At 40.2% G+C, this 27,662-nt stretch overlaps 2 protein-coding genes across 10 annotated transcripts; one reads left to right on the top strand and one right to left on the bottom strand.

Moving 5' to 3' along the window:
- Positions 1–14: 14 nt before the first annotated feature.
- IKZF5 (IKAROS family zinc finger 5) lies at positions 15–15,728 on the top strand. 6 transcript variants are annotated; one of them, XM_067709149.1, is made up of 6 exons: positions 26–169; positions 1,166–1,264; positions 1,682–1,830; positions 8,693–8,880; positions 10,870–11,052; positions 11,654–15,728. In XM_067709149.1, the coding sequence occupies exons 4-6, from the start codon at positions 8,748–8,750 to the stop codon at positions 12,595–12,597; spliced, it is 1,260 nt and encodes a 419-aa protein (XP_067565250.1). In that variant the 5' UTR covers positions 26–169; positions 1,166–1,264; positions 1,682–1,830; positions 8,693–8,747; the 3' UTR covers positions 12,598–15,728. The 6 variants fall into 6 exon arrangements, with proteins under 6 accessions (XP_067565249.1, XP_067565254.1, XP_067565253.1 ...); XM_067709150.1 differs by lacking the exon at positions 26–169 and adding an exon at positions 426–444; XM_067709148.1 differs by lacking the exon at positions 1,166–1,264 and having other exon boundaries at positions 15–169.
- Positions 15,729–16,200: 472 nt separating this feature from the next.
- PSTK (phosphoseryl-tRNA kinase) lies at positions 16,201–27,530 on the bottom strand. Of its 4 annotated transcripts, none has more exons than XM_067709154.1 (7): positions 26,781–27,528; positions 25,643–25,675; positions 24,109–24,400; positions 23,670–23,868; positions 20,258–20,333; positions 19,629–19,722; positions 16,201–16,419 (listed from the first exon to the last, which is right to left on the bottom strand). In XM_067709154.1, the coding sequence occupies exons 1-7, from the start codon at positions 26,994–26,996 to the stop codon at positions 16,220–16,222; spliced, it is 1,110 nt and encodes a 369-aa protein (XP_067565255.1). In that variant the 5' UTR covers positions 26,997–27,528; the 3' UTR covers positions 16,201–16,219. The 4 variants fall into 4 exon arrangements, with proteins under 4 accessions (XP_067565255.1, XP_067565257.1, XP_067565258.1 ...); XM_067709156.1 differs by lacking the exon at positions 26,781–27,528 and adding an exon at positions 26,707–26,734; XM_067709157.1 differs by lacking the exon at positions 19,629–19,722 and having other exon boundaries at positions 26,781–27,530.
- Positions 27,531–27,662: the final 132 nt, after the last annotated feature.

Raw genomic sequence — 27,662 nt, forward strand, 5'->3', positions numbered from 1 at the left:
TCCCTCTCCGCTTTCGCCCTGCTCACGCGAGAGTTAGGAAAGGCCGTGGGGCGGTAAGGGAACAGGAGACACAACAAACATGGCGGCGGTGACGAAGACGGCGGGGGCGACGGCGACAGCAGCGGCGTTGAACAAGGCGGTAGGGGTTACTCGGTGCGCCTGTCAGGAGGTAAGTAGCTGGTTACAGGCTCGGACGGCGGTGACACGGCTCAGGAGAGCGGTTAAGGAGGAGAACGGTTAAGAAGGAGCGGCGGGAGGAGAGAGCAGGGTGTTCGCGAGAGGCTGACTCCGCCCTGAACTCAGCCTCAGGGAAGGGGCGGGCGTGGTCGGTTGGTCGGCGGGGGTCACGATCCAGGACCTTCCTGGCCCGAGCGCGGAGGGTGCGGTGTCTGGCCGCGGGAGCCCCGAGGAAGCGAGCGGTCCCTGCGGTGGCGTCGCCGTCTGGTAGGGGCTTGGCGGCTCCTGGGTAGGGAGCTGTCTCTCGCTCTGACAGGTGGTCGTGGTGGTGGTGGGGCGCCCCGAGGTTTGCGTCTTCACCGGGTCCTGGGGCCAGGGGATCAGCCGAGGTGCGGGTCTCCTAGGTGTTCCGAATCCTGGTGAGGATGCCGCCCCGACGCCAGTTCCGGGCTACTCGTTGGGAGGACTTTTTAAAGCCTCCGTCTTTTATCTGACGGTGGTCCTTCCTAGATCCGTTTCTACTGCTTGTGCACTCTAATTTTGGGGAGATGTGAGGTTTGGGGAGCATTTTTCAGCGAAGAACTGTTGAAGTTCGTGAAGGATTTGTCTTTTAATAAACTGTCCGGCGTGCGAGTAGTCAAGCCATGCATCTAGTAAGTGCTGGGTAAATTGAATCTAAATAGAAGTTAAACCGGTTCCAGCTGCCACTAACCACGTGGCCCATTTAGTGTCCCCTTAGTGTGCTGTTTAGGCACGAAGAGGAGTGACAAGTGGGAGAAGTAAAGCCGTTTTAAATTGTGAGCTCTACAGAACTTCAGTTTGGAAGAAACACAACTTCCTTAGAACAACTTTTTAAACGTCTGGACTAACAATTTTACAAATCCCGTTTAATTTTGATTTATGTTGTGCATTCAACACAGCTACAGGTTAATACAAGTTTGGGAGTTTGTTGCAGCGAATTGAGACGTTTTGTGTTTTTTACCCCCAGGGGTCCCAAGTGTTTCCCAAGAAAACCCTAAGTGTTTTGAGTTGCCATAGAGAGGATAATAAAGATGGGAATCAGATGTGCTGTTATTGGGCGTGCCTGGTGGGTTTTCTTTTCTAAACCTTTACTCACAAATGTTTCCGTGGGGCTAGGCTAGTACCTCGTTTTTATGCGATTGTAACTGTTCAGCAGTACTAAGCCTGAGCTCCTGAGCCTTTTAGAAGTGTACTACGAACAAATGAAGTTAATAACTTAATTTGGAAAGACAGTAACATTTTTGCCAAAAAATGAAATCCACCAGTGGAAAAAAAAACGATAGTCGCACTGATGCATGTTACTCTTTGGTGATTACTTGGAGCTTTTGCTGAAGTGAACCTGCTGCTTTGTTGTGTCTGTTAGCTTAGTTTTCTTTTCTGGTAGTGGTAAAATTGGCACAAGTTATTTTGTTAGCTTATTAAACCCGTAGATCCTAATTTTTTGTTACAAAGGTTTTGATTTGTGGTGTATTTTTCTTTGCAGACCTCTGTATGGCTTTTCAATTTTAGTTGAAATTCCCTCCATGGCCTTTTGGAGTCCTTTGGTGTATCTCCAGAGTAAATTTCGATTACTCTACATTTCATCCATGTTGGAGTGGCAAGAAAAAGGAGGAACTGATTTGGGGTGAAAAGGTTAGATTGTGTAACTCCTCTTTTTTATTTTTCCCAGCTTGTATTTATTTAAGTTTTACTTTTATATTATGTTTTCTGATTTCTCAGCACCTCATAATGTCCCTTTTTGCCTTCAGAGAATTGTTTTTTTGATGGTTATGTAATCAGAGGAAATGTGTTCTAATTCTTTTTGAAGTCCATGTTATTCTCTGTACAAACGAAACCTCATTTGTTAGACTTCTCCATTGATACGTGTTCTATGGCAGAGTAAATCTTTCAGTGACCATAATTATTAAGCTATAAAAGTAAACACATTCAGGGGCTTCCCTGGTGGCGCATGGTTGAGAGTCCGCCTGCCGATGCAGGGGACACGGGTTCGTGCCCCGGTCCGGGAAGATCCCACATGCGGTGGAGCGGCTGGGCCCGTGAGCCATGGCCGCTGAGCCTGCGCGTCCGGAACCTGTGCTCCGCAACGGGAGAGGCCACAACACTGAGAGTCCCGCGTACTGCAAAAAAAAAAAAAAAAAAAAAAGTAAACACATTCAATAGAACTGCAGTCACTTAATGTGTGTAGGCCTGCCTAAACCCCAAATTAAGTTACTGTATAAGGAAGTTAATTGTTAGTTACCTTATGTTTAATAACCCTACCAGAAATGGTAGATGAATAAAATAGATCCTACTATTGCCTAATCATGTTGTTCTCAAAATCTAGAGTTTGGGAGGAGGGTAGGTTAAAGAGCCCTTTCTGGTTCTTATATCACCTCTATTTCATAGTTGTGGTTGTCTTCTAATTTGCATCATGATGCCTCTGTTTTACATTGTTTGCTCCTGCTTAAGAGGAGTTGGTTGTGTGTGTATTGATGGACAACTTGCCTTTTATGAGACTGAAGATCAGAGGACTTGAATATCAGAACCCAAGGAAGGTCAAGAATAGTTTGTTACCTGCTTAAAGATAAAGAAGTTTTTGTATTCTTTGTTCTTTGGGGATATCAAAGCTTATTTCTCAAATGCTGCTTTCTTCGCTAGCATGGGTAGTCTCTGGTTGTTTTCTAAGAACCTTATTTGTGAGTTTTGAATGGATGGTTTGGGAGAGCTATTGGCATAAAAATAATTTAGGTGCATTCTAGCCAGTTTCTTTATAGACATGTATCTATACCCCATGGAATACCATACCAACTTAACTTTAATCAGAGGGATCACAGGGAGGACTCAGAAATTTTGCTGTATCATAAGAAATGATAATCATAAAGTATGGGAATGAGAGCATTATAGTTTGCTGATTCCTAACGTAGATTTTTATGTTACATTCATAAAGGTTTTAAAATTTATCACTGTCTTAGATGTATCTCTAGATACCAGTTAATTTATGGAGTTCTTAGATTAAACATTTGGTCCTAAGACTGATGATTCCTTTATTAAAGACAGGAAGATGATTTGGATACAAAACTTTTTTTTTTGATATCAAGAAGTCTTCTGTAGTTTCAGAATTATTCTTTTTCTATTTATTGTGCTTAGAAATACTGACTTGAGGTGGAGAAAGCTGGGGTTTGAACCATAGTGTCCCTCCGGATTTAGGCATCTTTCATGCATACTCATCTCTTCTGCAGACTTGAGCTCTGCAAGGGCCTATAATGCTGCATGGCGGGGAGGTGATGTAGGTCAAGTGGGCACAAAAATGCTTAGGGATGGAAAGACAAATTTTAAATCATTGCAGAATGTCTACAACTATAAACCATATCAGTATATTTAAAATTCTTAAGAACAGAGTTTCTCTCAAGTTTACAATGTATCTTCCCTTTTTTCATTGGCATCCTTTATTGTTGTTTTTTTTAAGTCCATCATGCATTTTGATTGAGAATCGGCATGCAATTTTTGGCGGGGAACACAGTGAAACTTCTAATGTGACAATGTGATAATAGCCAAGACTGTCAAAATATGCCAGTCGTTCTCTGTGATTAGGCTTATTTGAGTTCTTAAAACTTGAGATGCATGTATAAAAATATCATTTTCTTCTTAATGGCAGTCCTGTGCCTTTTTTTTCTGCATTATCACATGTACCTTAGCAGTGTTATGCTTTCTAATCAGGATTTGGTAAGATTGATCTTGCTTATTGAAGCCTATCAAAGTATGTTCAGATATTTTCCAGTGGCAACATCAGTTTTCATGTGAACTGATTGGCAAGAGGTGATGCAAAGTTGCAATGAAATACCAGGATTTCTTTCTAAATTATAGGTTTTATAATTAGAACACAGACAATCTGTAGGGCCTTACAGCTTTTACAATTTAGAAAACAACTTCCCACATCTTATTCTTTTCTTTTTTGGGGGGCGGGGGAGAGGTATCTCCCTGTCCTTACACCTTTTATTACTTTTTTCCTTTTTATATTGGGGTCTTTACCTGCTGCTGTACTGTGTTGAATAGCTGTAGTGATGCAAGCATCCTTGCCTTTTTGATTCTAAAGGGAGTGCATCTAGATTTTCTCCATTGTGATGTAGATTTTTGGAAGCTAGCCTTTAGCAGCTTGAGAAAGTGAAAACTATTCTAAGTTGGAGTAAATTGCTCTGTTGTTTCCTTGCACCCGGTGTTGCCTTTGATACTCAATATCTGATTGTTTTTCTTATGTGGATGGGCTGCTCTTCCTCACTAGAAAGTTTCATATTATTCTCTTTGACCTTGAGATTTTAAAATTTCACAATAATGTGTCTAAGTGTTATTTATTGTTATTTAATCTATTTTGCACTCTATGAACCCTTTCAGATTGAATTGAAAGGAATCTTTAATTCTGGAAATTTCTTGATCATTTTTTTAAAAAGCATTTCTCTTCTTTATTTTCTCTGTCTTTTCGGAACTCATTCTTCATCTTTATCTGCTATATTTCTTACCTTTTTATGTATACTTTTACATTGCTCCCCATCCCTGTATGTTTTGAGGTATGGGTTTTTTTTTTCAGTTTTCTTGAGATATAATCATATTATAGATTATTTTTTAATTTTATCCCCCTCCCCCCGCCGGTACGCGGGCCTCTCAGTGTTGTGGCCTCTCCCGTTGCGGATCACAGGCTCCAGACGCGCAGGCTCAGCGGCCATGGCTCACGGACCCAGCCGCTCCCGGCATGTGGGATCTTCCCGGACCGGGGCATAAATCTTATTCTTGGTAATCTTTTTCATTGGAGCCGACTGGCCCACTTTTTTCCTCCCTAACCAGAGGGCAAATTTTAAAGGACAGATAATCGGCAGAATCAAGTATAGTCATAAAACGAATACTAATCAGTGTTTAGGAAACAGGAGCAGTTCAAGTCAGCTAGGTAAGATGGGAAAAGAAGCAACTGAAACAAACTTGTTCAGAAACCAGCAGTAATCCTTAAGATTGAGAAAGCAGAGCCAGACTAAAGCAAGTGATTTAAAGAGGTGGCCTAAAAGAGTAAAATAAGAAGAGTTGGGGAAATTGTACATTGATTTGGGAAATTGCAAATTGCGATATGTGAATAATTGAGACTAAGGTGGACCATACCATGTTTGTTTCATTGTAACTAAAAAAGAGATATATACAATGGTAACGTAAGACACTTGGAATCTGGGACAGTGAGGAATTTCTTAATCCAAGGTATAACCATTTTTGGCTGCAGAAATAGCTGCTGTCGTCTGAAAACATGCCATAAACTACACATCTTGCGAGATACTTTACACGTATCTGTAAAACTTAAAACAGCACTGCAAATTGGTATTATTATCTCATTTTACAAAGTAGGAAACTAAGGCTAGAGAAGACCCTGTTCAGAGTCTTTAAGCTAGTAAGTTTGACCTAATAACATAATATTCTGTTGATGCAGAGGACAGATTTTCAGTAGCTTCAACTTTCTAGAAAACAGTGAAAAGAGATAGTAATAATAATAAACCCCTAGGCATCTTCTAAGAAGGGAGGAAAGGAACTATTCATACGTGTTGCATCAAGAAAAATGAGAATTTGGTCACCTGCAGGTTCTTATTTGGCTAAATGTGTTCAGAGTAAAGAACAAATTAAATATAAGAAGAGAGGAAGACAAGAAATACAGAAGTAAAATATATCAGTCTGGGGCCAGTAAACAAGGGAAACCAAAACTAGCCCTGTGTTCCTTATTAGTTCCTAATTAGTTCCTATTAGTTCCTCATAAGGAACTGATTGTTACACAGTTCAATGATCTATAGTAGCAACACAGCCAAGGTAGTCTGACAATAAGGAAAAAAAAATTAAACAAAAATATCACTGATGCTGATGTACAGAGAATAAGCCTCATGTCAGATTTTGTAGTCATAAACTAAACTGGTCCTCACATAGGTTTATAGCCCAAATTCGCAAATCAAATAACCAAAAAGTTTTCTAGTAAGAACAAGCTGAGGAAGTCTAGCACCTAGGAGACAACAATTATAAAATTATAAAATCTCAAGAACAGAGAATCCAGAAGTAGAATCACATATATAATCACCTGATTAGAAAGGTGATAAAAGAGTCTAGTGGAGAAAGACTGGTCTATTAAATGCATGTTGTTAGGACAGTTGGATGTCTCATTGGGGAAAAAATATATTTTGATTCTTACTTCACCATACACAAAGCTCAATTCCAGATAAAAATATGAAAGGTAAAAAAAAAAATAAAATTTTTAGAAGAAAATACAGGAGAACATCTGCGTGTAAAATATAGGCAAGGACACCAACAACTAACTGTAAAGGGTGGTGGTGGGGAAATGGGTAAATTGGACTATATTAAGAACGTCTGTTCATCAAAAGTTACGATTAAAATGAAAAGGAGGCAACCACAGAGTGGGAGAAGTCCTTAACGTATACATATCTAATAAAGAACCCATATCCAGAATATTTGATGAACTCTTACATATTACTGAGAAAAAGATGGACAACCTAATAGAAAAATGAACGTGAACAGATACTTAACTGGGTATGAAATAGAGGTTATCTAAGTGGGTAATTGAAGTACACAGCTTAATTAATTGTCAAGCCATACAAATTAAAACCAGTGCGATACCACTGTACACCCACCAGGGTGGCTAAAATGAAAAAGGCAAAAAAATACCTGAGTGTTGGTGAGGACGTGTAGCAACAAAACTCTTGTCCCCCACTGGTGGGAGTGTAAATTGGTACAGTCACTTTGAAAAACTATTTGGCATTATCTAAAGCTGAATATATGCAAACCTGGTGGCCCAGCAATTTCAGAAGTCAGGGTTATGGAGCCCTTGCTGGTGCACGGGGGGGATTAGTACTGGAAGGGTGCACAGGGGGGCTCCTGGGATGCTGGTAGCCTTCTGTTTCTTGACATTGGTGCTGATTTTAGGGATGTGTTCATTTTGTGATGATTCATCGAGCTCTACCTTTAGGATTGATGTGCTTTTCTGTGTGTATGTTATGCTTTGAGAAAAGATTAAGCATATATACAGAGAAGTGACTAATCTTTAGCTTTAAATGCCTGCTACTGGCTATTAAAGATGAGAACTTGGGCTTCCCTGGTGGCGCAGTGGTTGAGAGTCCGCCTGCTGATGCAGGGGACACGGGTTCTTGCCCCAGTCCGGGAAGATCCCACATGCTGCGAAGCGGCTGGGCCCGTGAGTCATGGCCGCTGGGCCTGCGCGTCCGGAGCCTGTGCTCCGCAACAGGAAAGGCCACAACAGTGAGAGGCCCGCATACCACACACACACACACACACACAAAAAAAAGATGAGAACTTTTTTAAACAGTAAATTACTCATTAAATAGTTGGGTTTAGGGAAGGTAATTTTTAGCATATGGCATATTTAAGAAGACCATATACATTTACATAAATATATTTTTATTGGAAGAAAAAGACCTGTTGTCTCCTAGGTGCTAGACTTCCTCAGCTTGTTCTTACTAGAAAACTTTTTGGTTATTTGATTTGCGAATTTGGGCTATAAACCTATGTGAGGACCAGTTTAGTTTATGACTACAAAATCCGACATGAGGCTTATTCTCTGTACATCAGCATCAGTGATATTTTTGTTTAATTTTTTTTTTCCTTATTGTCAGAATGAGTTGGATGATGGGTGGTGGCAGAGGTAGTGATTTGGATTTCTAGGGCAGGGGTCAGGAAACTAGCCCATAGGCCAAACCTGGCTCTGTTCCTGTTTTTGTAAAGCTTTATTGGAACACGGTCACACTTATTCCTTTACATATTGTCTGTGGCTGCTTTTAACTATAATGACAGTTGAGTGGTTGCAGCTGAGACCGCATGACCTGCAAAGGCTAAAATATTTACTGTGTGGTCTTTTACAGAAAGTTTGCCACCCCCTGTTGTAGATCACCTACTTCTAGAGTACTCATTCATGTGAACCCTATGTTTTAAGAGCATTTGCTGTCCGATATGATAGTCACTAGCCACGTGTAGCTATTTCACTTTTAAATTAATAAAATAAGAAACTCAAGTCATTTGTATTAGCGACATTTAAGCCCTCAGTAGCTACATGTGGCTGGTAGCGACCGGATTGGACACGCAGGTATGCTCCATGTCCATCATCCACAAATGCTCTGCCACGGCCCCGATTGAGCCACTTGGTTTCTCTGCTGTCTCATTCATTGATAATCCCTGCTGATATGCCTGTTTCTTTCTTCTGAATTTTCTTTTTTCCTCTCTTTGTAATTTCTTTCTATCCTCTAAAAACTAAGTTTGAATCCCAGTTTATTTAAATATTAAATACATTAATTGTTCACCATTTTGTGTTTCTTTAGTTCATCAGGAAGATTATAAGATACTTAAAGGCGGGGACTGTGTTCTCTGTGGCTTTGTAGTGCCTGGCACATAATAACCTTTGTCACTGTTGTTGTTTTAATACGTACTGTATCTCCCTAAATAACGTAAAATTATTTCATTTTTTCCCCCGTAGGTATAACGAACTGTAAACTAAAAAAAAAAAAAATTAAAAAAAATAAAAAGCAAAGATGGGTGAAAAGAAACCAGAGCCTTTGGACTTTGTGAAAGATTTCCAGGAATACCTGACTCAGCAGACCCATCATGTCAACATGATTTCTGGATCAGTTAGTGGGGACAAAGAAGCAGAGGCTCTTCAGGGAGGTAGACTTATCTTAATACTATTAAATAATTCACTTTTTACAAATATATTAGTGTTTGTGTGTCATTACCCGTAGTATGAAGCCCACTACTGTTCACTAATGTGGATCATTCCGTTTTTCCTAGAAAGATAGGGGCAATTTTTTTCCCCTTCTTTAAACATGCCAAGTTTTTGCTGAGGGAAAGTAAAGCTCCAGCAGGGCTTACCGTGGCCCAGAGATGCATTATGGTCTTGTGGGAAGGTTAGGGGTTCTAAATTCCCTTCCCATTCTCCCGGTTCTGCTAACTAACAGCAGACACAAGGAACCAAAAGGGGGTCCAGCGTCATTACACAAGGGGTTTGGCCATTAGGAAATCTGGGTTAGACCTGAGACAAAATAGGGGTTTCTGTTTCTTCTCTTAAAATGAAGAGAAGGCCAACCATGTATACCCACCTAGGAGGAGAAATCAGAGTAGAGAAAGCAGTGACCTACTTGAGCCTATTCTACCTGACCTACAGACAGACTGTCTGGTTTGCTTACGAAGACTGGAATCTATTTGTGAACTTAGCTCAGGAGGTAGCAAACTACAGGCAGTGGGCCCCATCTGGACTGCTGTTTTTACACGACCTGCAAGCTAAGAGTGGTTTCTACATTTTTAAATTGTTGGGGTGTGGGGGAAACAAAAGAAAAATAATGTCATGATGTGAAAATTAGATGAAATTCCAACTTTAGCATCCATAAATAAAGTCTTATTGAAACATTGCCATGCTTGCTTGTTTACCTGTTTTCTATAGCTGTTTTTGAGTTACAACAGCAGAGTTGAGTAGCTGGGATAGAGATCATGTGGCCCACAAAGCCTAAAGTATTTGCTATCTGACGTTTATAGGAAAAATTTGCTAACCCTTGACCTAGGTGGTCTAGGGCCTTGTAATCCAGGGACCAGCAACAGCAGAGACCGGGCATCACCTGGGAGCTTGTGAGAGGTGCAAAACGTCAGGTGCCACCCCAAATCTCCTGAATCAGAAGCTGTATTTTAATACAATCCCCAAGTGATTTCGTATACATATTCTGTTTCAGGAGTTACTGGCTTGGGAAAGCAATGGGAGAAGGGGGGACACTGAGCCTTGCTGTCCCTCCAATGCAACGGACCTGTTGGATGTTGGACTTGCACCAACTAGCAAAGTCACTTCTCCTAGTGAAGGAAAGAGGAAACAGAGCAAAGGGCTTGAATTGTCTGCACCTGCACCGCTACCTCCTGCAGATGGAGTAGAAGTGCTTTTCCCGTGAAGCTGTAGGAACAAACATTTCCCTCTTAATACTTTAGTGTACAATTCTTGGACTGAGATCCAAGAGAGCAGGGTTGTGGTCCCCCGTGTGTTGGTTTTCCAGATTATGAGCACTTGCCCCTTCAGTTTCTTTATCTATACAAAGAAGTAGTTTGATTAAAAGCAAACAGCCAAACATCTCTTAACTCCGAAATTCTTACAGATCATAACATTCAGAGGTATCAGATACAATATTGCCCTATATGTGCTTAATTAGAATTTTAAGATCCTAAATGCAACCCAGAATCTAGAACATATGTGTAAGCTGAGTGGAACTGCAAAACTCAACATTAATTGTTTTAGATTAAATAGATTAGGATTTGGGGAGATGATCATGACTGCCCATTGTATTTGTAGAAGTGGCTAGAATCTTAAACGTGTAACTGCCATCACTGTTTACCCCCCTCTGTCTCCTTATCTGTCAAATAAATACCATACCTTGTTACCTTACTCAAAAGTATGTTGAGGACTGATATAATTTATGTGTTAGTAATTTGAAATCCCCCAATAGAATACTGCTTTTGTATAAAGTTAACCTCAGTTCAGAAAGGCTGTGATTTTTGTGAATTTAACTTTTGTGCTAAGCAAACTGTCAATTTATGAAAGATTTTCTACCACTCCACACTAAATTGCTAAATTGAGTTGATTCTGAGATGCATAATTTCTTTTGCTATATTTGTTTATAGCTGGAACAGATGGTGATCAAAATGGACTTGATCACCCATCTGTTGAAGTTTCCCTGGATGAAAACTCAGGAATGTTAGTAGACGGGTTTGAAAGGACCTTTGATGGGAAGCTCAAGTGTCGGTACTGCAACTATGCCAGCAAAGGCACCGCACGGCTCATTGAACACATTAGAATCCACACAGGTAACGGAGAAGTGGCTGGAGAGGGCATTTCTTTACGGGCAGGTTGATCTATCATATAAATAGTTGTGATAGTTTGAAAATGAAGGTGGATGTAAGGTTTGAATAAATGGAGAAGTGACTCCATTTTTGCACAGCAATAGCAGCATCCAAGGAAGTGAGGCCCCTTGTACAGCTTCCCCTTCCTTAGCCATCTTCCTTCTGAATCTAAATAATCTCAGCATCTGTCTGCTTCTCAGGTTGGGCAGGTTAATGCTGAAGACAGCATGAAGTGATAAAATGTTTTTATCTTTATCCTTACTAAGTACGTTTCCTTTGCAGACCAGGGAAAAGGTTTCTGTACGGTTGCAGGCTATACTGCTAACCCTCAGATGTCACCTTAGCCATCCCTTCTGTGAAAGGGATTCATTCCACTAGTCCGTATAGTATAAAGGTGGTTATATGCAGGTTTATTAATAAATTTTAATAATTTTTTTGCAAATGTGTTATTCTGAAAAGCATTTTATTTTTTGATCAATTTCTAAATCTAATGAATGGACAAAATATGAAACTTTTCATAAATGAGCTACTCTTGCAGTTTCTCCCCATTTTTCTTTTTAAACAGGTGAGAAACCTCATAGATGTCACTTATGTCCATTTGCATCTGCTTATGAGCGTCATCTGGAAGCCCATATGCGTTCCCATACAGGAGAAAAACCATATAAATGTGAATTGTGTTCCTTCCGCTGCAGTGATCGAAGTAACCTGTCGCATCATCGAAGGCGCAAGCATAAAATGGTACCAATTAAAGGTACTAGGTCTTCCTTAAGCAGCAAGAAGATGTGGGGGGTTTTACAGAAGAAAACAAGCAATCTGGGCTATAGCAGACGAGCACTAATCAACTTAAGCCCACCTTCCATGGTGGTTCAGAAGCCAGACTACCTTAATGACTTTACCCATGAAATCCCGAATATCCAGACTGACTCCTATGAAAGTATGGCAAAACCCACACCAGCTGGTGGCCTGCCAAGGGACCCCCAAGAACTCATGGTTGACAACCCTTTAAACCAGCTGTCAACTCTAGCAGGACAGTTGTCCAGTTTGCCACCTGAAAACCAAAACCCCGCATCCCCTGATGTAGTTCCCTGCCCTGATGAGAAGCCTTTCATGATGCAGCAGCCCTCTGCTCAAGCAGTAGTTTCTGCCGTGTCAGCCAGTATTCCTCAGAGCTCCTCTCCCACTAGCCCTGAAGCTCGGCCATCACATAGTCAGAGGAACTATAGTCCGGTGGCAGGTCCGAGCAGTGAACCAAGTGCTCACACGAGTACTCCCAGCATGGGAAACAGTCAGCCAAGCACTCCAGCTCCGACCCTGCCGGTCCAGGACCCTCAGCTTCTACACCACTGCCAGCACTGTGACATGTACTTTGCCGACAATATCCTTTACACTATTCATATGGGATGTCATGGGTATGAAAATCCTTTTCAGTGTAACATATGTGGATGCAAATGTAAAAACAAGTATGATTTTGCCTGTCATTTTGCAAGAGGGCAACATAACCAACACTGATGGGAAACAATCACGTTATGCTTTACTTGGTTTGCCTTTTTGTGTTTTGTAGTTTACTGTTGTTTTCTGCAGGGGAGGGGTGGGGGGTGTCGTCCCTATTAAGGTGTTGCTAATTTAAAGTCTTATACATACAGAGTATAAATTTGACAGTGGAAACAAAATTTTTTTTTTCTTCCATAAAAACCTCATCAGGGTCATTTATGTATTAGAACAGTTGGACACGTTGGTGTCTGTTTTTTCCTTTCATTTAGACATTTGAGAATTGGAGTGCAATGATAATCTTACAAGTGGTCATTTAAATTTCTCACATTTATGGTCCATAATAACTTCAAGGCTGATAGATACCCTTGATTTCAACATCTACACTGCAGCTAGACGTTATTTCTGCCATAATTTCAAAATGGTAAATTACTTTCTCTTACAAAATCTGTTACAATTTATTTCAATGTTTAGTGGAGGAATTGCCTTGAAAATTGCCATTAATTAAAAACTATTTAGTAAACATAGCTTAGTTGAATCAGTAGTTTAATTTCAACTGATAATAGTAAAGCAATTTCAGTGTAGTAAATCTTTCTTTTTTCCATAAGGGAAAATAAAAAACATTTAATTCTTTTAAAATTAAAGTTATAAAAATAGGTAAAAGTTCTGAAAAGAAATGAAACTTAAGACTTTAAATTGAAAATGGAGTTTAATATTTAAAATACCTGCCTATTCAACTTGTAGTTTAAACACAGCAATTTTCCATTGGATTCTTTTTATTATACTTGTAATTTATTTTAAAAACTACAGGTAAATATATGAGAACGCTAGAAATATCAGAGGATTATCTATGAAGATGCCTTTTTTCCTTTTAATCTGAACTGTTCATTTAAATCTTCATTCTGATGTTACACGGGAGGTTGATAACGATACTGAGGATCTGTTATTCCTTCTATTCCTTTGATGACCAAAGAGGTACAGTGGAAGTCATCCATCTTGTTCCTAGGAAATGCGGTCCTTCCGCCAAAATCTGAAGTTTCCTTTTCCTGCCTTCTATCCATTTATTGCCCATAATTTTCAAGAAAAGGTAGGTATAGAAGCACATGGGAAAGTGTGATGGTGAAGTGATATTTACAAAAATGAGAACATATGTCCAAAATGAATTCTGGACTCCTCTTCAGAATTGGCCATTTATTTTCTGTGAATTCAAGTTGTAATGCTTATTTGCAGTTTTACCAGTCTTTAATGTACAGCAAGAAAACTATATAAAACTGTGAATTGAATCATCATTAGTAGAAGAGGATAAAAAAAAATGTGGAAATAGATATAAAAATGAATTTAAACATGATACTTAATTTGTTTACAGAAATAAAACTTGCTGTATAAATCCGCAGTAATTAGTTTTGACTAGGAGGCTGTTTTTGTGTAATAACTAGCGTACTCTGAGGACAGCTTGGTCAAACAATAAAATATATTGTTACTAACTGTTGGTTTCTGTGTACTTTGCAAAATTTTTATTTTTAATTTGGTTCAAATCTTGAAAGTTACTAATTGGCTTCTTAAGCAAGTATTCTAACTATTAAGCATTATAACTAAGAAGGACTTCTACACTTAATAGTAAGTGAAAGGGTAATGTTGATGGTATAAGTCCACAAAAACCCCCCAGTGCCAAGTTAATGCATCTTCTGCCCTCCCTTCCAAATGCTAGAAAGCCATTAAAATGAGTTCTGTGGTTTAATATCCAATCTAAACGAATCTCCATCGCATTGTTGAAAAAGCAGCATCAAGGAGTTTCTGCAAACAAATCTTGTCAGTCTGAGGCTTGTGAATGTAAAGTGTGCAGCCTGTTCTGCTCTGTTGCTTGGAGCGCTCGCTGCTCAGATCACTTTTAGTGCAGCCATTTCCCAGTGTGTAGCTTGGCCCTCATATGTATATATTGTCAGAAACAAGTTGCTGTCATTTGGAAGCTTTTGTGGTTATTTTTTTCTTCTATTTTATTCTTCATATAAAAGCAATACCACAAAATAGAAAATGAAAGTTTTCATTAAACAAAAAAGAACTCTCATGTTAAAACCAGTCTATTAACTGTATATTCTGGGCCAAATAGTGACAAATACATTTTTTTTCTGACAACTAAAGAGAGATGTTTTGAAAGTACATTTTAGTTCAAACAGATTTTTTTTCACAATTGCAAACTAGAATGTATAATTTTAAAATTCCTAGGACTTAAAGAGCACAGTTGTATTCCAAAGGTATCGATGCTTGAAAGCTGTAGTTAATTCTAAATGCACTGAAGTTTTTGAAGCAGATCTACCTTAGAAACCTTCTTAGTATTGTATTTTTAAAAATATTTAGGATTTTATTTAAATTTTTTGTGAGTTAAATTCTGTATTGGAAAGATGTTAGTATCTTCTATTAAGTATTGAATATGTTTCTCCCATTTTATTTTTAATCAAATATTTTATAGAAATGAGTTCAGAAAAGTTTAACATGCACTATTTATAATACTTTGCTGTTAACAGGCAATGTTCTGAAACTAAATTTATTTTTGTTCAGTGAACATAAGTTTAGATTTTTAAAGTTGGTAGATACTTTATCTCCACTAATATTTTTTTAAGAAACTGTGAAGAGATTAACAGGGAGTAATTTTATTTCAGATTTTATGAATATAGTATGTAGCTACAACTTCTTGAAATTCAAGTAAAGGTTAGACTTTTACTTTGAAAAAATTTCACTGGATATTTTCCAGTGCTATTTCATTTTAGAAATAAGTGTTTGCCATTCATCTGCAGAACTGTTTGACAAAGGGAATATTACTAAAAAATGTTCAGAGATAAACCTCATTTAAGTTCTACAAAAATATTTATCAAATGGATGCATTATTTTTTAAAAAATTCCCTGCTAAGGACTTTTCATTAATTAGTCTTAGAGGGTATATGGTTTCTAGAACTTGGTTTTGTTAATATGTACTTTGATGTCAAGAACGTATTTTGTATGGAAAACATAAAACTTGAGTATGGTTGCAAAACGCACTATTGTTGAGGGATTCCAGAAAGCAGTTTAATGCTGAAATAACTCTATCTAGTATGTAGTTCATATTGTGAATGAAGCTTTGCTTTTGTAATATATGAATAAAAAATAACACTTTTTAATGACCTCGATTTTTCTTTTTTGAAAACTAGGATCCAATTAGTTTTTTAAATAATTTTCCAGTGTGTAAAATGTTAATTTTTTTTGATTTTATGGCTACCTTGGTTTGGATTTGTAGAGTGCCTTACCCATGAGAAGATGTTGCATGAGTTAAAAGCAAAAACAGTTCAATAATGAGCATCTTGTCTCCTTCCTAATTTCTTCTCTTTATTTAAGGTGTGACCCCTGCCCCCCCAACTGTTCTGGCACATAAATGAGGAAGGCTTCATGCTTCCTGATGCTTAATTATCTGATGCTTAATTATCCATGTCACATCTGACAAGTGACTGACTGAAGTAGTTTCTGTTATGACAAATGGATCTTTTAGAATGGACTGATTCTCCCCCGCCTTTGGCAATTCACATCATTGGCCTAGAAAACACCCAGTAATACAGAATTGTTTAAATTAGTTTGCAAAATCGTAACCAAAATGGCTTTGATTGGAAATCAAGTTTTAATGCTGCTTTGAAAAATACTTCCGTACAATGTTATCTTTCTCATAATGAAAAAAAGAAATAACATCTGATAAGTCCATGGTTTGTTGAAAGCACAGGTATTTTTTGTTTCCTTGTCTTAGGTCTTCCAAAAACTCTGCTTTGAGCTTGTTAAGTTCTTCGGCTAGAAGTTTCAAGTTGTACGGAAACAACTGTCCACCTAAAATAAAGATATTCTCAAATTATTTGTGTAAATTAAATCAAGCTGGACTGATGACAGCAGGAAATTAATTTGATTACTTCAGACAAACCATTCAGATTCTTCTATAAATCATAATTGAGTTGGTGTAATATATAGACAAAGGTCACATTAATGTGATACAGGCAGATCATTTAAATAACTTGCTATGACATGCACGAGCAGAAAAGACAAACCTGAAAGGGACTTTTGACAAAATAAGTTGACTTAGTCTTATTGAATTAACAGGTAGTAAGGCAAAAAAGCAGAGCTAGAAAATGACAATTTGGCTTTGAAGCTCTGATAGACAATACCTAGAACAGTTCTCCAATATAATTTTCTACAATGATGGAAGTACTCTATATCTGCCCTGTTCTATCCAGCAGCCACTAGCCATGTGGGTAGTGTGACTGAGAACTGATTTTTTTGTTGAACAGCTTTACAGAGATATAAGTCACATAACATACAGTTTACCCATTTAAACTACAATTTAGTGGTTTTAGTATATTCACAGATATAAGCAACTATCACCACAGTCAATCTTTGAACATGTTTATCATCTGTACTCTTAGGTATCACCCTCTTAACTCCATTCCCCCCCTCTCTGCCCTCAATCCCTAAGCAACTGTTAATCTACTTGGGGTCTCTAGATTTCCCCATTGTGGACATTTCACATGACTGGACTCATAATGTGTGGCCTTTTGTGACTGGCTTCTTGCACTTTGCATAATGTTTTTAAGGTTCATCCATGTTGTAGTACTTCATTCCTTTTTGTGGCTGAATAATCCATTGTATGGATAGACCACATTTTGTTTGTCAGCCGATGGACATTTGGGTTGCTTCTACCTTTTGGCTATTAGGAATAATGCTGCTATAAGCACTTGTGTGCAAATTTTTATAGGAACATATGTCTTCATTTCTAGGTCCCGTGGTAATTGCATTTAATTGTCTGAGGAACCGCTAGGCTGTTTTCCAAAGCGGCTGCAGCACTTTACATTCCCAGCAATGGCATATGTGGGTTCTGAGTTCTCCGCATCCTACCTCTTGGACTTTTGGATGCTAGCTGTCCTAGTGGGTGTGCAGTGGTGTCTCATTGTGGTTTTGGTTAGCATTTCCCTGATGACTGATGATGTTTTCATGTGGTTACTGGTCATTTGTATATCTTCCCTGAAGAAATTTCAGATTCTTTGCCCATTTAAAAAATTGGGTTATTTTTGAGTTGTGAGAGTCCTTTATGTATTTTGGATATAAGTCCCTTATGAGATGTGATTTGCAAATATTTTCTCCAATTCTGTGGGTTGTCCTTTCACTTCCTTGATGGAAGGAGAACTGAATTTTTTTTCCGTTTTTTTTTTTTTTTTTGTGATACACGGGCCTCTCACTGTTGTGGCCTCTCCCATGGGCCCAGCTGCTCTGCGGCATGTGGGATCTTCCCAGACCGGGGCATGAACCTATGTCCCCTGCATCGGCAGGCGGACTCTCAACCACTGCGCCACCAGGGAAGCCCAGGAGAACTGAATTTTTAAATTTTATTTAAGCACAGTTCTAGAAGCTAGTACCACCTCCTTCACACACACAAAAAAAATTAATGGGTAGGAAAAGAGTCAAGAGTAATTTGGGCATAACCCTATTCCCCCTTCCCTTCATTTTATGGACAGGCAAATAGTTGAAAGAACTCCTACAACTATTTTTGTTTTCATTCTGATCCGATGCCATTTTTGTTCCAGCTCTCTTTTTCAAACTTTGGATTACAACGCATACTAAGATGGAATCAAATAGAACACAGTTCATTAAACATGTGAAGGTTTTGTGAAACTTGTTTCTATGCAGGAGTGTGTCTGTGTACTGGGCTACACACTAGGTTACAGTATTAAAACCTGCTTACGGATCATGGTTCAAAAAAAGTCTGAAAAGCAATATGGTTAGTATATTGTTTATTTTTCCAATGTTCTAAGTTTTTGTAAAGGTATTAATAATAAATGTTGGTGATGTGGGGGAACATGACAGAAAGCACCAACGAGAATCAGACTTAGCTCAGCAACAGGTTGCCCAGGTACAGTATTTAGCAGGTGTTAAGTTCAGCCTTGGGCAAGTTACTTATCCTCTCAGACCTTCCATTTCCCCATTTGTAAAATTACACTTACTTGATAGGATTCTAAAGACTAGAAACAATATTTATAAGGCACTTAGCATATAAAAGGAGTTCAAGAAATGTTAAGCTGCTGTTATTTTTTAAATCAAATTTTAAATATAGCAAAGAGTTCAATATTTAAAACCTGAAGGAGGGCTTTCCTGGTGGCGCAGTGGTTGAGAGTCCGCCTGCCGATGCAGGGGACACGGGTTCGTGCCCCGGTCCGGGAAGATCCCACATGCCGCGGAGTGGCTGGGCCCGTGAGCCATGGCCGCTGAGCCTGCGCGTCCGGAGCCTGTGCTCCGCAACGGGAGAGACCGCAGCAGTGAGGGGCCCGCGTACCGCAAAAAAAAAAAAAAAAGAAAAGAAAAAGAAAACACAGAAAGGAATTATTTTATAAAACTATAATTATCACATATTTCATCTAAGTTCAGACTGACAATGCACTAAGCCTGTTCAAACTCCATGCTGATTTTACACCTGGCCCCTGACTACCTCTCCCCATCCCTTCAGCCCAGACTCAATGGCTTTTTTTCTGTTCTAGAACATACCAACTTTACCTGTGGACTTTTGCACTTGATGTGTCCACTGCCTAAAATGATCCTGCAGGCATCAGCATGGCTTGCTGTTCCCTTTCATTCACATCTTTGCTTCAATGCCATGTCCTCTGAGAAGCCTTCCTGATTACCCTTTTAAAAATAAATCCTCCCATCACTACCTTGCCTTACCCTACTTTACTTTTCTTCAGAGCACTGGCATATATTCATGTATTTATTTCTTTTTGTCTGTCTCCTCACTATGATGTTCTGCTCCCTCTCAACTCCCCAGTATCCAAAATAAAGCCTAGTACAGAGTAGCCACTCAATAAAAACCTATTGGATGGATGAATGCCTGGTTCCAGAGGTAGAAGTTTTAGCTTAATATAACCAAGTTGCATATTTAAACTGAAAACATGATGTAAACTTTATGAATGAAAGCAAATAAACTACCCACGTCCACGGAACAAGAGTAGCAGGAAAGAATAGTCTCAACTAAATAGAATCTTAACCACTCAACACACCTTTCGCTTCCTTCATTGTCTGAGAGACAATTCTTCGGAGGGTCTGATCAGCTTGATGAAGAATGTTAGTTGAACAAATAATTCTGTCTGTTTCCTAGGTAATAGATATTGTTATTGGAACAGTTATCTAGTTTTACAAAAGAAATAACTAAAGTGTAGGGGATGCATAGGTGAAGAGATACAGAAAAGGAAATGTGACTTTTCTGTTCCAGTTATTCTTCCCTAGGAGAGGGTCTAAACGAAATACATCCAGTTGTAAACTGGGTTCCACGTAGGCAGTATGCTGGTAAATGTCTAAGAATGGGCTCTCAAAGAGAAAAACACAAACCTATCCATAGCATTTTGTCTATTTCTACGACGTAAATATTCCCATCCACGCCCACTTCGAGCTACCAACATGTCAACAGGCTCCAACGTTTCTGAAAATTGAACAGTCGTCTTTGACCAGGCAGTGCGAGCTCCCTCCAGAGTACCACTGCATCCAGGTGTCAGGAGCTGAATGCTGGTAAGATGCCAAGGCAGGGACAAAGTGTCTCCCCCGTGTTATTCATATTTTACACTCAGGTCAAAAAGATCTTCCTACAAAAAGGTCCTTCTCATTTATACTAAATCTAAACTGGAAGACTTACCTTTTGTTCCACATTCTCCTCCACGTATTTTATTGGATTTTCCAAAGCAGTAAGCAGTAAATCAGTCAATTTCAGTCTATAAGAGAAGGTAGGACAAAATAAATCCTATATCAGACACCTGTTTTTAAAGACCTTGTGTTTATGGGTACGAAGCTGAATTCTAGAGGAATGAAAGTGGTATATCCAAACTCCTGAAGAAAAGGGGAAAAGCAAAGCGATTTGGGAGCTACCGTCTACTTGCAAAATTAAAATGTAGACGCTCAGAACAAGTCATGAGCCCCCCAAATCCCCTCATGTAAAAAATGTTAACTTCCTAAGACTCCTATCAATATGGTTTTAAAAGACATTCTCTCTTTTCCCTCATTAACTGCTGAACTTTAGGCTCCTAGAACTTTATATTCCCTAAAGAAGGAAGCTTAGTCTTTATTTTCTGGCTTCTGCTTATTTACTGGATGTGAATTTGCAAAGTTCCCCACAGGACAAGAGGTCATCGAGGGTTGCAGTAGAATTCATTTAACAAATATTTATTGAGCATCTTCATATATGAAAAATGTTGTACAACTATGTATGTGAAACTATGTGCTAAGCTGGGGGTGTAGCAAGATCCCTACCCTCTCTAAGCCTGATAACGTAATGGAGAGAGAGAATAAATAAATAAGCAAAAAATAATAGTTTCAGACAGTGACAAGTGGATAAGTGAGTGAAGATAATGAACAAAATGATCATAAGAGAGTAACTGGCTAGCCTACTTAACACCCTTCCCGCTGGGTAGGATGGTCAGGGAAGCCAGTGAAGCTTACGTACGTGGGAAGGGTAGAGGGGACGGCAAGCACTATGGCCCCGAGACAAGAACAAGCTTCTCGTGTTCTGGGGACAGAAAAGGCCAGTGTGGTTGAAAAGGAGCAAGGGGAGAGTCGTGGGACATGAGGCTGGGGAGTTAATCAGGATTAGAGCTGGGGGGCGGAGAGGATAACTTGGGAGGTTGGAATCGACACATACACGCTACCATATATAAAATAGGTAACTAACAAGGACCTACTGTAGAGCACAGGGAACTCTACTCAATACTCTGTAATGGCCCATATCGGAAAAGAATCTAAAAAAGAGTGGATAATATATATTATTAAGTGAGTCAGGTATAACTGACTCACTTTGCTGTCACCTGAAACTAACACAACATTGTAAAGCAACTCTACTCCAATAAAAATTAAAAGCAAACAAAGAAATTTAGGGATCAGATTTAAAATTCCAAAAAAAGGAAAAGAAAAGAAAGTACTGAATGTCATGTCTCTGAGAATATAATTATGAAGTCTGTCACTCAAATATCACGTACATGACAGGCAGATTTTCGTCTGATGAGATTTTTAATTATACGAAGTGAAAACTTTTAATGCAATCATTAGAGAGTTACATGTCAAAGTAAAGCTCTAATTTAAGTTTTCCAGAATAGTCTCATCTTAAAAAACAAGATTCTTTCCCCCCCAGCGTTCCACTCTCTGTTTTTGCTGACCTAAACTTTTCCCCCTATGAGTCACCCAACTAGAAAAACAAAACATCTTCCTTGAATGGACATATTTTTAGTAAAAGAATAGAACGTTAAAAAAAAAAAGAAATCAGGGTTAGAGTGTGCAAGTTATGGTAAGGAGTTTAAATTTTACTCAGATACAAGGAGTAGCACTGAAGAAACGTAAGCCAGTGAAGTCATTGAATTAAACCTTCGCCTCAACGTGATCTTTCTCACAAAGAAAAGAGCCCAGGTTCTGGAATGAGTGAGATTGCAATGGGTCCAAATCTTGGCTCTGCCATTTACTATCTGCATATGTTACTTTACTTACCTGGCCCTCAGTTGTCCCATCATGAAAGGGGGTAATTGTATCTGCCCTCAAAGGGTTGTTGTGAGGACTGAGTCAGATTATACGTATAAAGTGTCCAGAACTTGCCCAGGACATAGTATCTGCTCGACAGCTGTTCCTGCTAATAGTAGTACTAGTAGTAGCATTAGTAGTGGTAGTGGTAACAGTAATAGTAGTGGTAATAGCAGCAGTGGTGATAGTAGTATAGTAGTAGTAGCAGCAGCAGCAGTAGTATTTCACAGAAGCCTGGGAAAGGTATATTTGTCACATCATCTTTCAACTTCCAATTCAGGGCCACCAGACTTCAGACTTCAGTCATAGCCATGCTATGACTCTTTTGGACCATATTCTTAAGACCCAAGACAAAACTGCAGATTATGTTCAGGGTTGGTACTGACACTGGCAAAGCTCACACTCTTCCTTGCTTCTAGCAAGAACTGGCCCCCAGAGCAGTGATGCTAACCTTAGACTGCTCTCATGGGGTAAAATGGGGTATCTCAATGCCTCAACCAGCCATTCACTTGCAAAGGAAAACATTTTCAGGACTCCAGAAAGAGTAGCCATCAACTGGCTACATGCTCGCCTTCTCAGAGTTTCAAGATGTTATGAGAAGTTAAAATTAGAAATCTCAGCCATAGCTTATTTCATTAACCCTATAAACAATGGTCACTTAAATCGAATCTTTTCTTTTTTCCTTAGAATGTTAGAGTATTACAAAATCCATGGAAACTGTATCCTGGGAACAAAACATTTTGAGGAATGAGTTTAAAAAATTAGCCTTTTAAAAACTGCTGATCCCCTCTGGACAACAGTCAGGCAGGAACTAAGGAACTGTGGGCAATATACCTCTCGAACTGCACTGTCCCATGCAGCAGCCGCAGGCCACATGCAGCCAGTTAAGTTTAAAGTGATTAAAATAACATTTAAAATTCAGGTAGTAAGTTGCACTGGCTATACTTCAAGTGCTCAATGGTCAGTCGCATGTGGCTAGCAGCTACCATGCTGGGCAGGGCAAACAGAGAACATTTCTATCATCAGTGAAACTTCTATCAGAAATGTGCTGAACTAGAACTCTCCAGAACTCTCGAACTCTCAAGACCTATTTTAGGAATGAAATGCATTAGGCACCATAGCCACAAGCCTCACATCTACACAAGCAGTGTAGGTTTTAGGCAAATTAGGATTTAGTACCAGTTCCACTCCTTTTCTCTCTATAAGAAGACTACTGGGCAGTCTATTTAGACTATGCTACTTCAACAAGAGTATCAGAGATGTGCCCTACTCTGAACTCCCTGCCCTGACCTCTGGAAAACAGTATAATTTTAACAAGAGTACACATCTGCAAACAAACCTGGGTTCACGTCTCAGCTGTAACTTACAATCTCAGTGACTCTGGGCAAACTAAACTTCCTCACTCAGTTCCCTCTTCTAAAGAAAGGGGAAATAATGTCCTTCTCCAAGGCTTGTGTGAAGAGTAACCGGGTGGATACAGGGAAAGCATTCAGCACAGTGCCTGGCTCAGCAAAGCAGCTAGTGAAGGACACCTTTGAGTAGGCTACCTGGCCTCTGAAGTACACGCTGGGCTCTGAATTGTGAGGCTGTTGTGTTCCCAAGCATTTTTCTCAGGGTTGGGCTTTTCTATCTTGCTTCCCATCAGGTGGATGGTCTCGGCAGGCACTGGAAGTGGTCTCTGGCCATTCCTCTGTAGACAGGTCTCGAGAGAACATTCTAAAAAGAGCTGGCAGAAGCCTAATGAATCTGAAAACCATTCAAAAACCACAAAATTACTAGGGTACTATTTTTCCAAAATGTGAAATAAACGTACTTAGACAAGTTATCCCACCTGCAGCAGGAAAGACCATTTGCAATACTGAACGTGTAGCTTTGAAAATTAAGTAAATCCATATAAACCTCCTAATCCAATCAAGTTCTCACTAAAGACAGTAGTGATTTTGATATGCGAATGTCTGAGTGTAAGAAAAAAAATGTGTTAATTACATTTCCGAGCCAGCTGATAGACTTCATATCTCATACTTTGATAATAAAAGTTGTCATCTAAAATCAAAAGCAGAGGTCTAGAAACAGCAGTCTTCGTTAAGAGATAGTGAGACTGGGCCTCAAGTGCTGAAGAAGATATCAGATCTTGATCCTTCAAGCAGGTTAGAAAATCCTCCCACATGGCTTCAGTCCTGCTGGGTGGGGCAGACATCTGACACCCGTTAATGACAGCCAGAAAGAAGTATTCAAGGTACTTCAACAGTTCCTGGCGAAGCGATTTCCACTGGGATGGCTGCAAAATACCGTAGAATTGCAATTTATATTAGGCTTTGGCCAGTAGAGTGGTCATGCCTCAACAACCCCCTGCTCCATATGATAATTTCTGAACCATTTGGAGTTCTCTAGACACAACTTGCTTTCTCATCCTCATGTCTTCATATACGCTGTTCCCTCTGCCTGAAAAACTACTCAGTGATGTTAGTTCTCTGTGAACTCTTCTCAGACTCAACCATGCAGAAGGCAGCTCAGATCGTCCCTTGCCTATCATGACCCCCTGTTCTGTGTATATCGGGTCTCCACTTTAACAGGGTTTACATTGTTTAGGTATCTCTATGTCCCTGCTAGATCAATAGTCTACTGTATACCCAGGCTTCAGCAGAGGGTCAGACACCTAATAGATGCTCCAGAAATGTATATGAAATGACTGAATGAATAAGTGAATAAATGAAAGAATGAAAAGCTGTTACCATCCAGGAGAAAGGAGGAACCAAAATCAATATGCTGGGACTTCCCTGGTGGCACAGTGGTTAAGAATCCACCCGCCAATGCAAGGGACACGCATTCGATCCCTAGTCCAGGAAGATCCCACATGCTGCAGAGCAACTAAGTCCGTGCGCCATAACTACTGAGCCTGCGCTCTAGGGCCCGTGAGCCACAACTACTGAAGCCCACGCGCCTAGAGCCCGTGCTCCGCAGCAAGAGAAGCCACCGCAATAAGAAGCTCTCGCACCGCAATGAAGAGTAGCCCCCGCTCGTGGCAACTAGAGAAAGCCTGCGTTCAGCAACGAAGACCCAATGCAGCCAAAAAAAAAAAAAAAAAAAAAAAAAAAAATCCTGCCAAGATAAAATAGTCTAGCTAAGATATAGCAATGCTCATTTGCCCTTGAAATAAGAAAAGTTGTAGATAGAAAGAGGATCAGCTGAAAGGTCCCTGGGTCCAGATGAAAAGACCTCAGGCTAACAACAGGATTGGAATGGGATCGGGAAAGATAGAGGAAGCAGACTGAGGAGAAGAGAATAAATAGCTTGAAAATATAAGTAGTCTTGCACTACTCAAAGGCTCTGGTGAACACTGACATAGTTATGAGGTCAAGGCTGGAGGGAAAACACAAGGACAGGAGATCAGGATCCCTCTCCTGTCTGTCCATGCTCTACCACATCACTGAGATTATGGCACATAAAACAAATACATCAGCAAAACCCACTCAAAAGGAAACAGAAACACGATCACTTCCTAAAAGGTGAGATATCCTACTCGTGCTGACTGGATGAGCTCCATGGCCTTGGTCTGTAGGGGGAGAGTGGAAAAAATATAATAAGAAAAGTGAGGGAAAACCCCAGCAGATACAACAATCCCTATCAACAACTTCCAGCTTTCTCCATAGTGGTAAAAATACTATTACTTAAGTAAATCCGGTGCTACCAGGGGCCTGATACTGTATTTACCTCACAATTAACCAAGAATGAGGAAGTATATAACTTTGGTGGAGAAGTTCAAAACTCTTCCATGTGCCAAATGTACTGTATTTTTGCATATATACTTAGAGTGGAATCACACCATATGTGAATCTTATTTATGTAAATTCATCTACATTCGGCACTAAATGACAAAAATAACTTTAAAATTTTCAGAATATGTTAATCAAAGAGTATTTTCTCTGGAGTGAGCATGAGATGGGTGACGTGAATCTACTCTTCCCCGCGGAAGTCTCAGTTTTCTCAAGGGGATGCATCTCACAGCGCTGAGGGTGATCGGAGGGCTTAAAGAGAAGTATGTACTGGGAACCCAAGCTGACCCCTAAATACAAAGCCTATTACTTCATCTGGTGGTCAACTAAGAAAGAGCCATCTTTTCCTATTCTGGCAGAAGCAGGTTTACCCTCGGTTGAATGAAGATCCAGCTTCAGAGGCCAAGTCCTTCATTTGTACAGAATCTATTGTCACAGGAGGGGCCCTAGTAAGTACGCTGTCACTTATAATTTTGTACGCTTTTTCTTTAAAAGGGTTTCCCCAAACCGCATAACTTAAAGCCCCACAATACCTGGGTTCGCCTGGCTGAATGTTAAATTGGCTGTGCTGGAATTTTTGAGAGATTCTGTCCTTCTTTTCAGAACAACTTTCCCAAAGGATTTTCAGGAGGATATTTGATTATGGGGGACTTCCACCTTGCACGCTGACTTCAGACCCTAACCTTATGCTGCTGGCTTGTTTGCATCGTTTCCTATTTCTAGTCAACTCATTCTGTGTTAAACCAGCTCCCCTTTCCTCGAACTCCTGTCTCTCCTCTATCAGAGATCCACCTCCCACACCAGGTATTACCCAGTACAAGTATCGTGGAGTTTGTAGATCTCCCTCCGCTACAGCAGTCTAGGCCCCGCCCCCTCCGTACTGACCAATGGGCGAGCGCTCGCCTCCTCTAGGAACGCGTCTGGCATGACGTCATCATAGGCGACGACGCCCACGGCCCAGCTACTCTCCTGCCGTAGACGGTGGCTGAGGGCACGCGCGAAGGTCGACTTTCCTGCTGCGGGCAGTCCGCAGAGGACGCAGAGACCTAACTTCTTCGGCTTCTCGCTGCGCGCTCCTCTGGCGTCCTCGCCTGCCTTCATGCTGTCGCGAGAGACCCGAGGTGGCTGTGAGCGTTGTCTGCGGAAATGTCCGCCAACTGCGCATGCACACTCCCACCGCCCTCTTGCGCCGCCTGTTGGCGCAATGGAGGAATGGGCGAGCCTTCGGCTCCAAACACCATGCGTGGTGGCGGTTGTATCCGAGGTCGTCCCCTTGGTCGCCGGAACCCCTGGTACTAAGCTTTCTGTGAGGCGAGTCCTCTAGTCTGGTAAGTCCACGGGGATGCGTTTCGTAAAACCTGGACGTTTCCTAAAGGGTCGTAAAGTTAGACAAACTTCAGTTAGAATCATCCTTCCGGAAACTTGCAAACCATTAGGATCTGCGCCTCGGGCTTTTGTTTGTTGGTTTTTACGATGAAGTCCCTTGCCTAGGAAAATCGCTGAAGGGACTTCGAGTCTTTTCCTCCAGCAGTCTTTGGAAGGTCAGTTACTGGAAATCAAAAAATAGGAGTCGAATCTGGGTCCGACGACTGTGCTCCGCTGCCCCTCACAGATGTGATAGGTGGAAGGGCAAAGTAAATAGTAGTCATTGCATCCTAACGCCGCCAGTCGGCAGCAAGTGCGAAGAAATAAAGGCAGGAAAGGAACATCCCCAGACTTCAAGCCCAGTGCATTCATGCAGAAAACACTAGGTATTTTAGTGTTAAA

This window comes from Pseudorca crassidens, chromosome 16 (assembly GCF_039906515.1).
Source record: "Pseudorca crassidens isolate mPseCra1 chromosome 16, mPseCra1.hap1, whole genome shotgun sequence".
Taxonomy (NCBI): Eukaryota; Metazoa; Chordata; class Mammalia; order Artiodactyla; family Delphinidae; genus Pseudorca; species Pseudorca crassidens.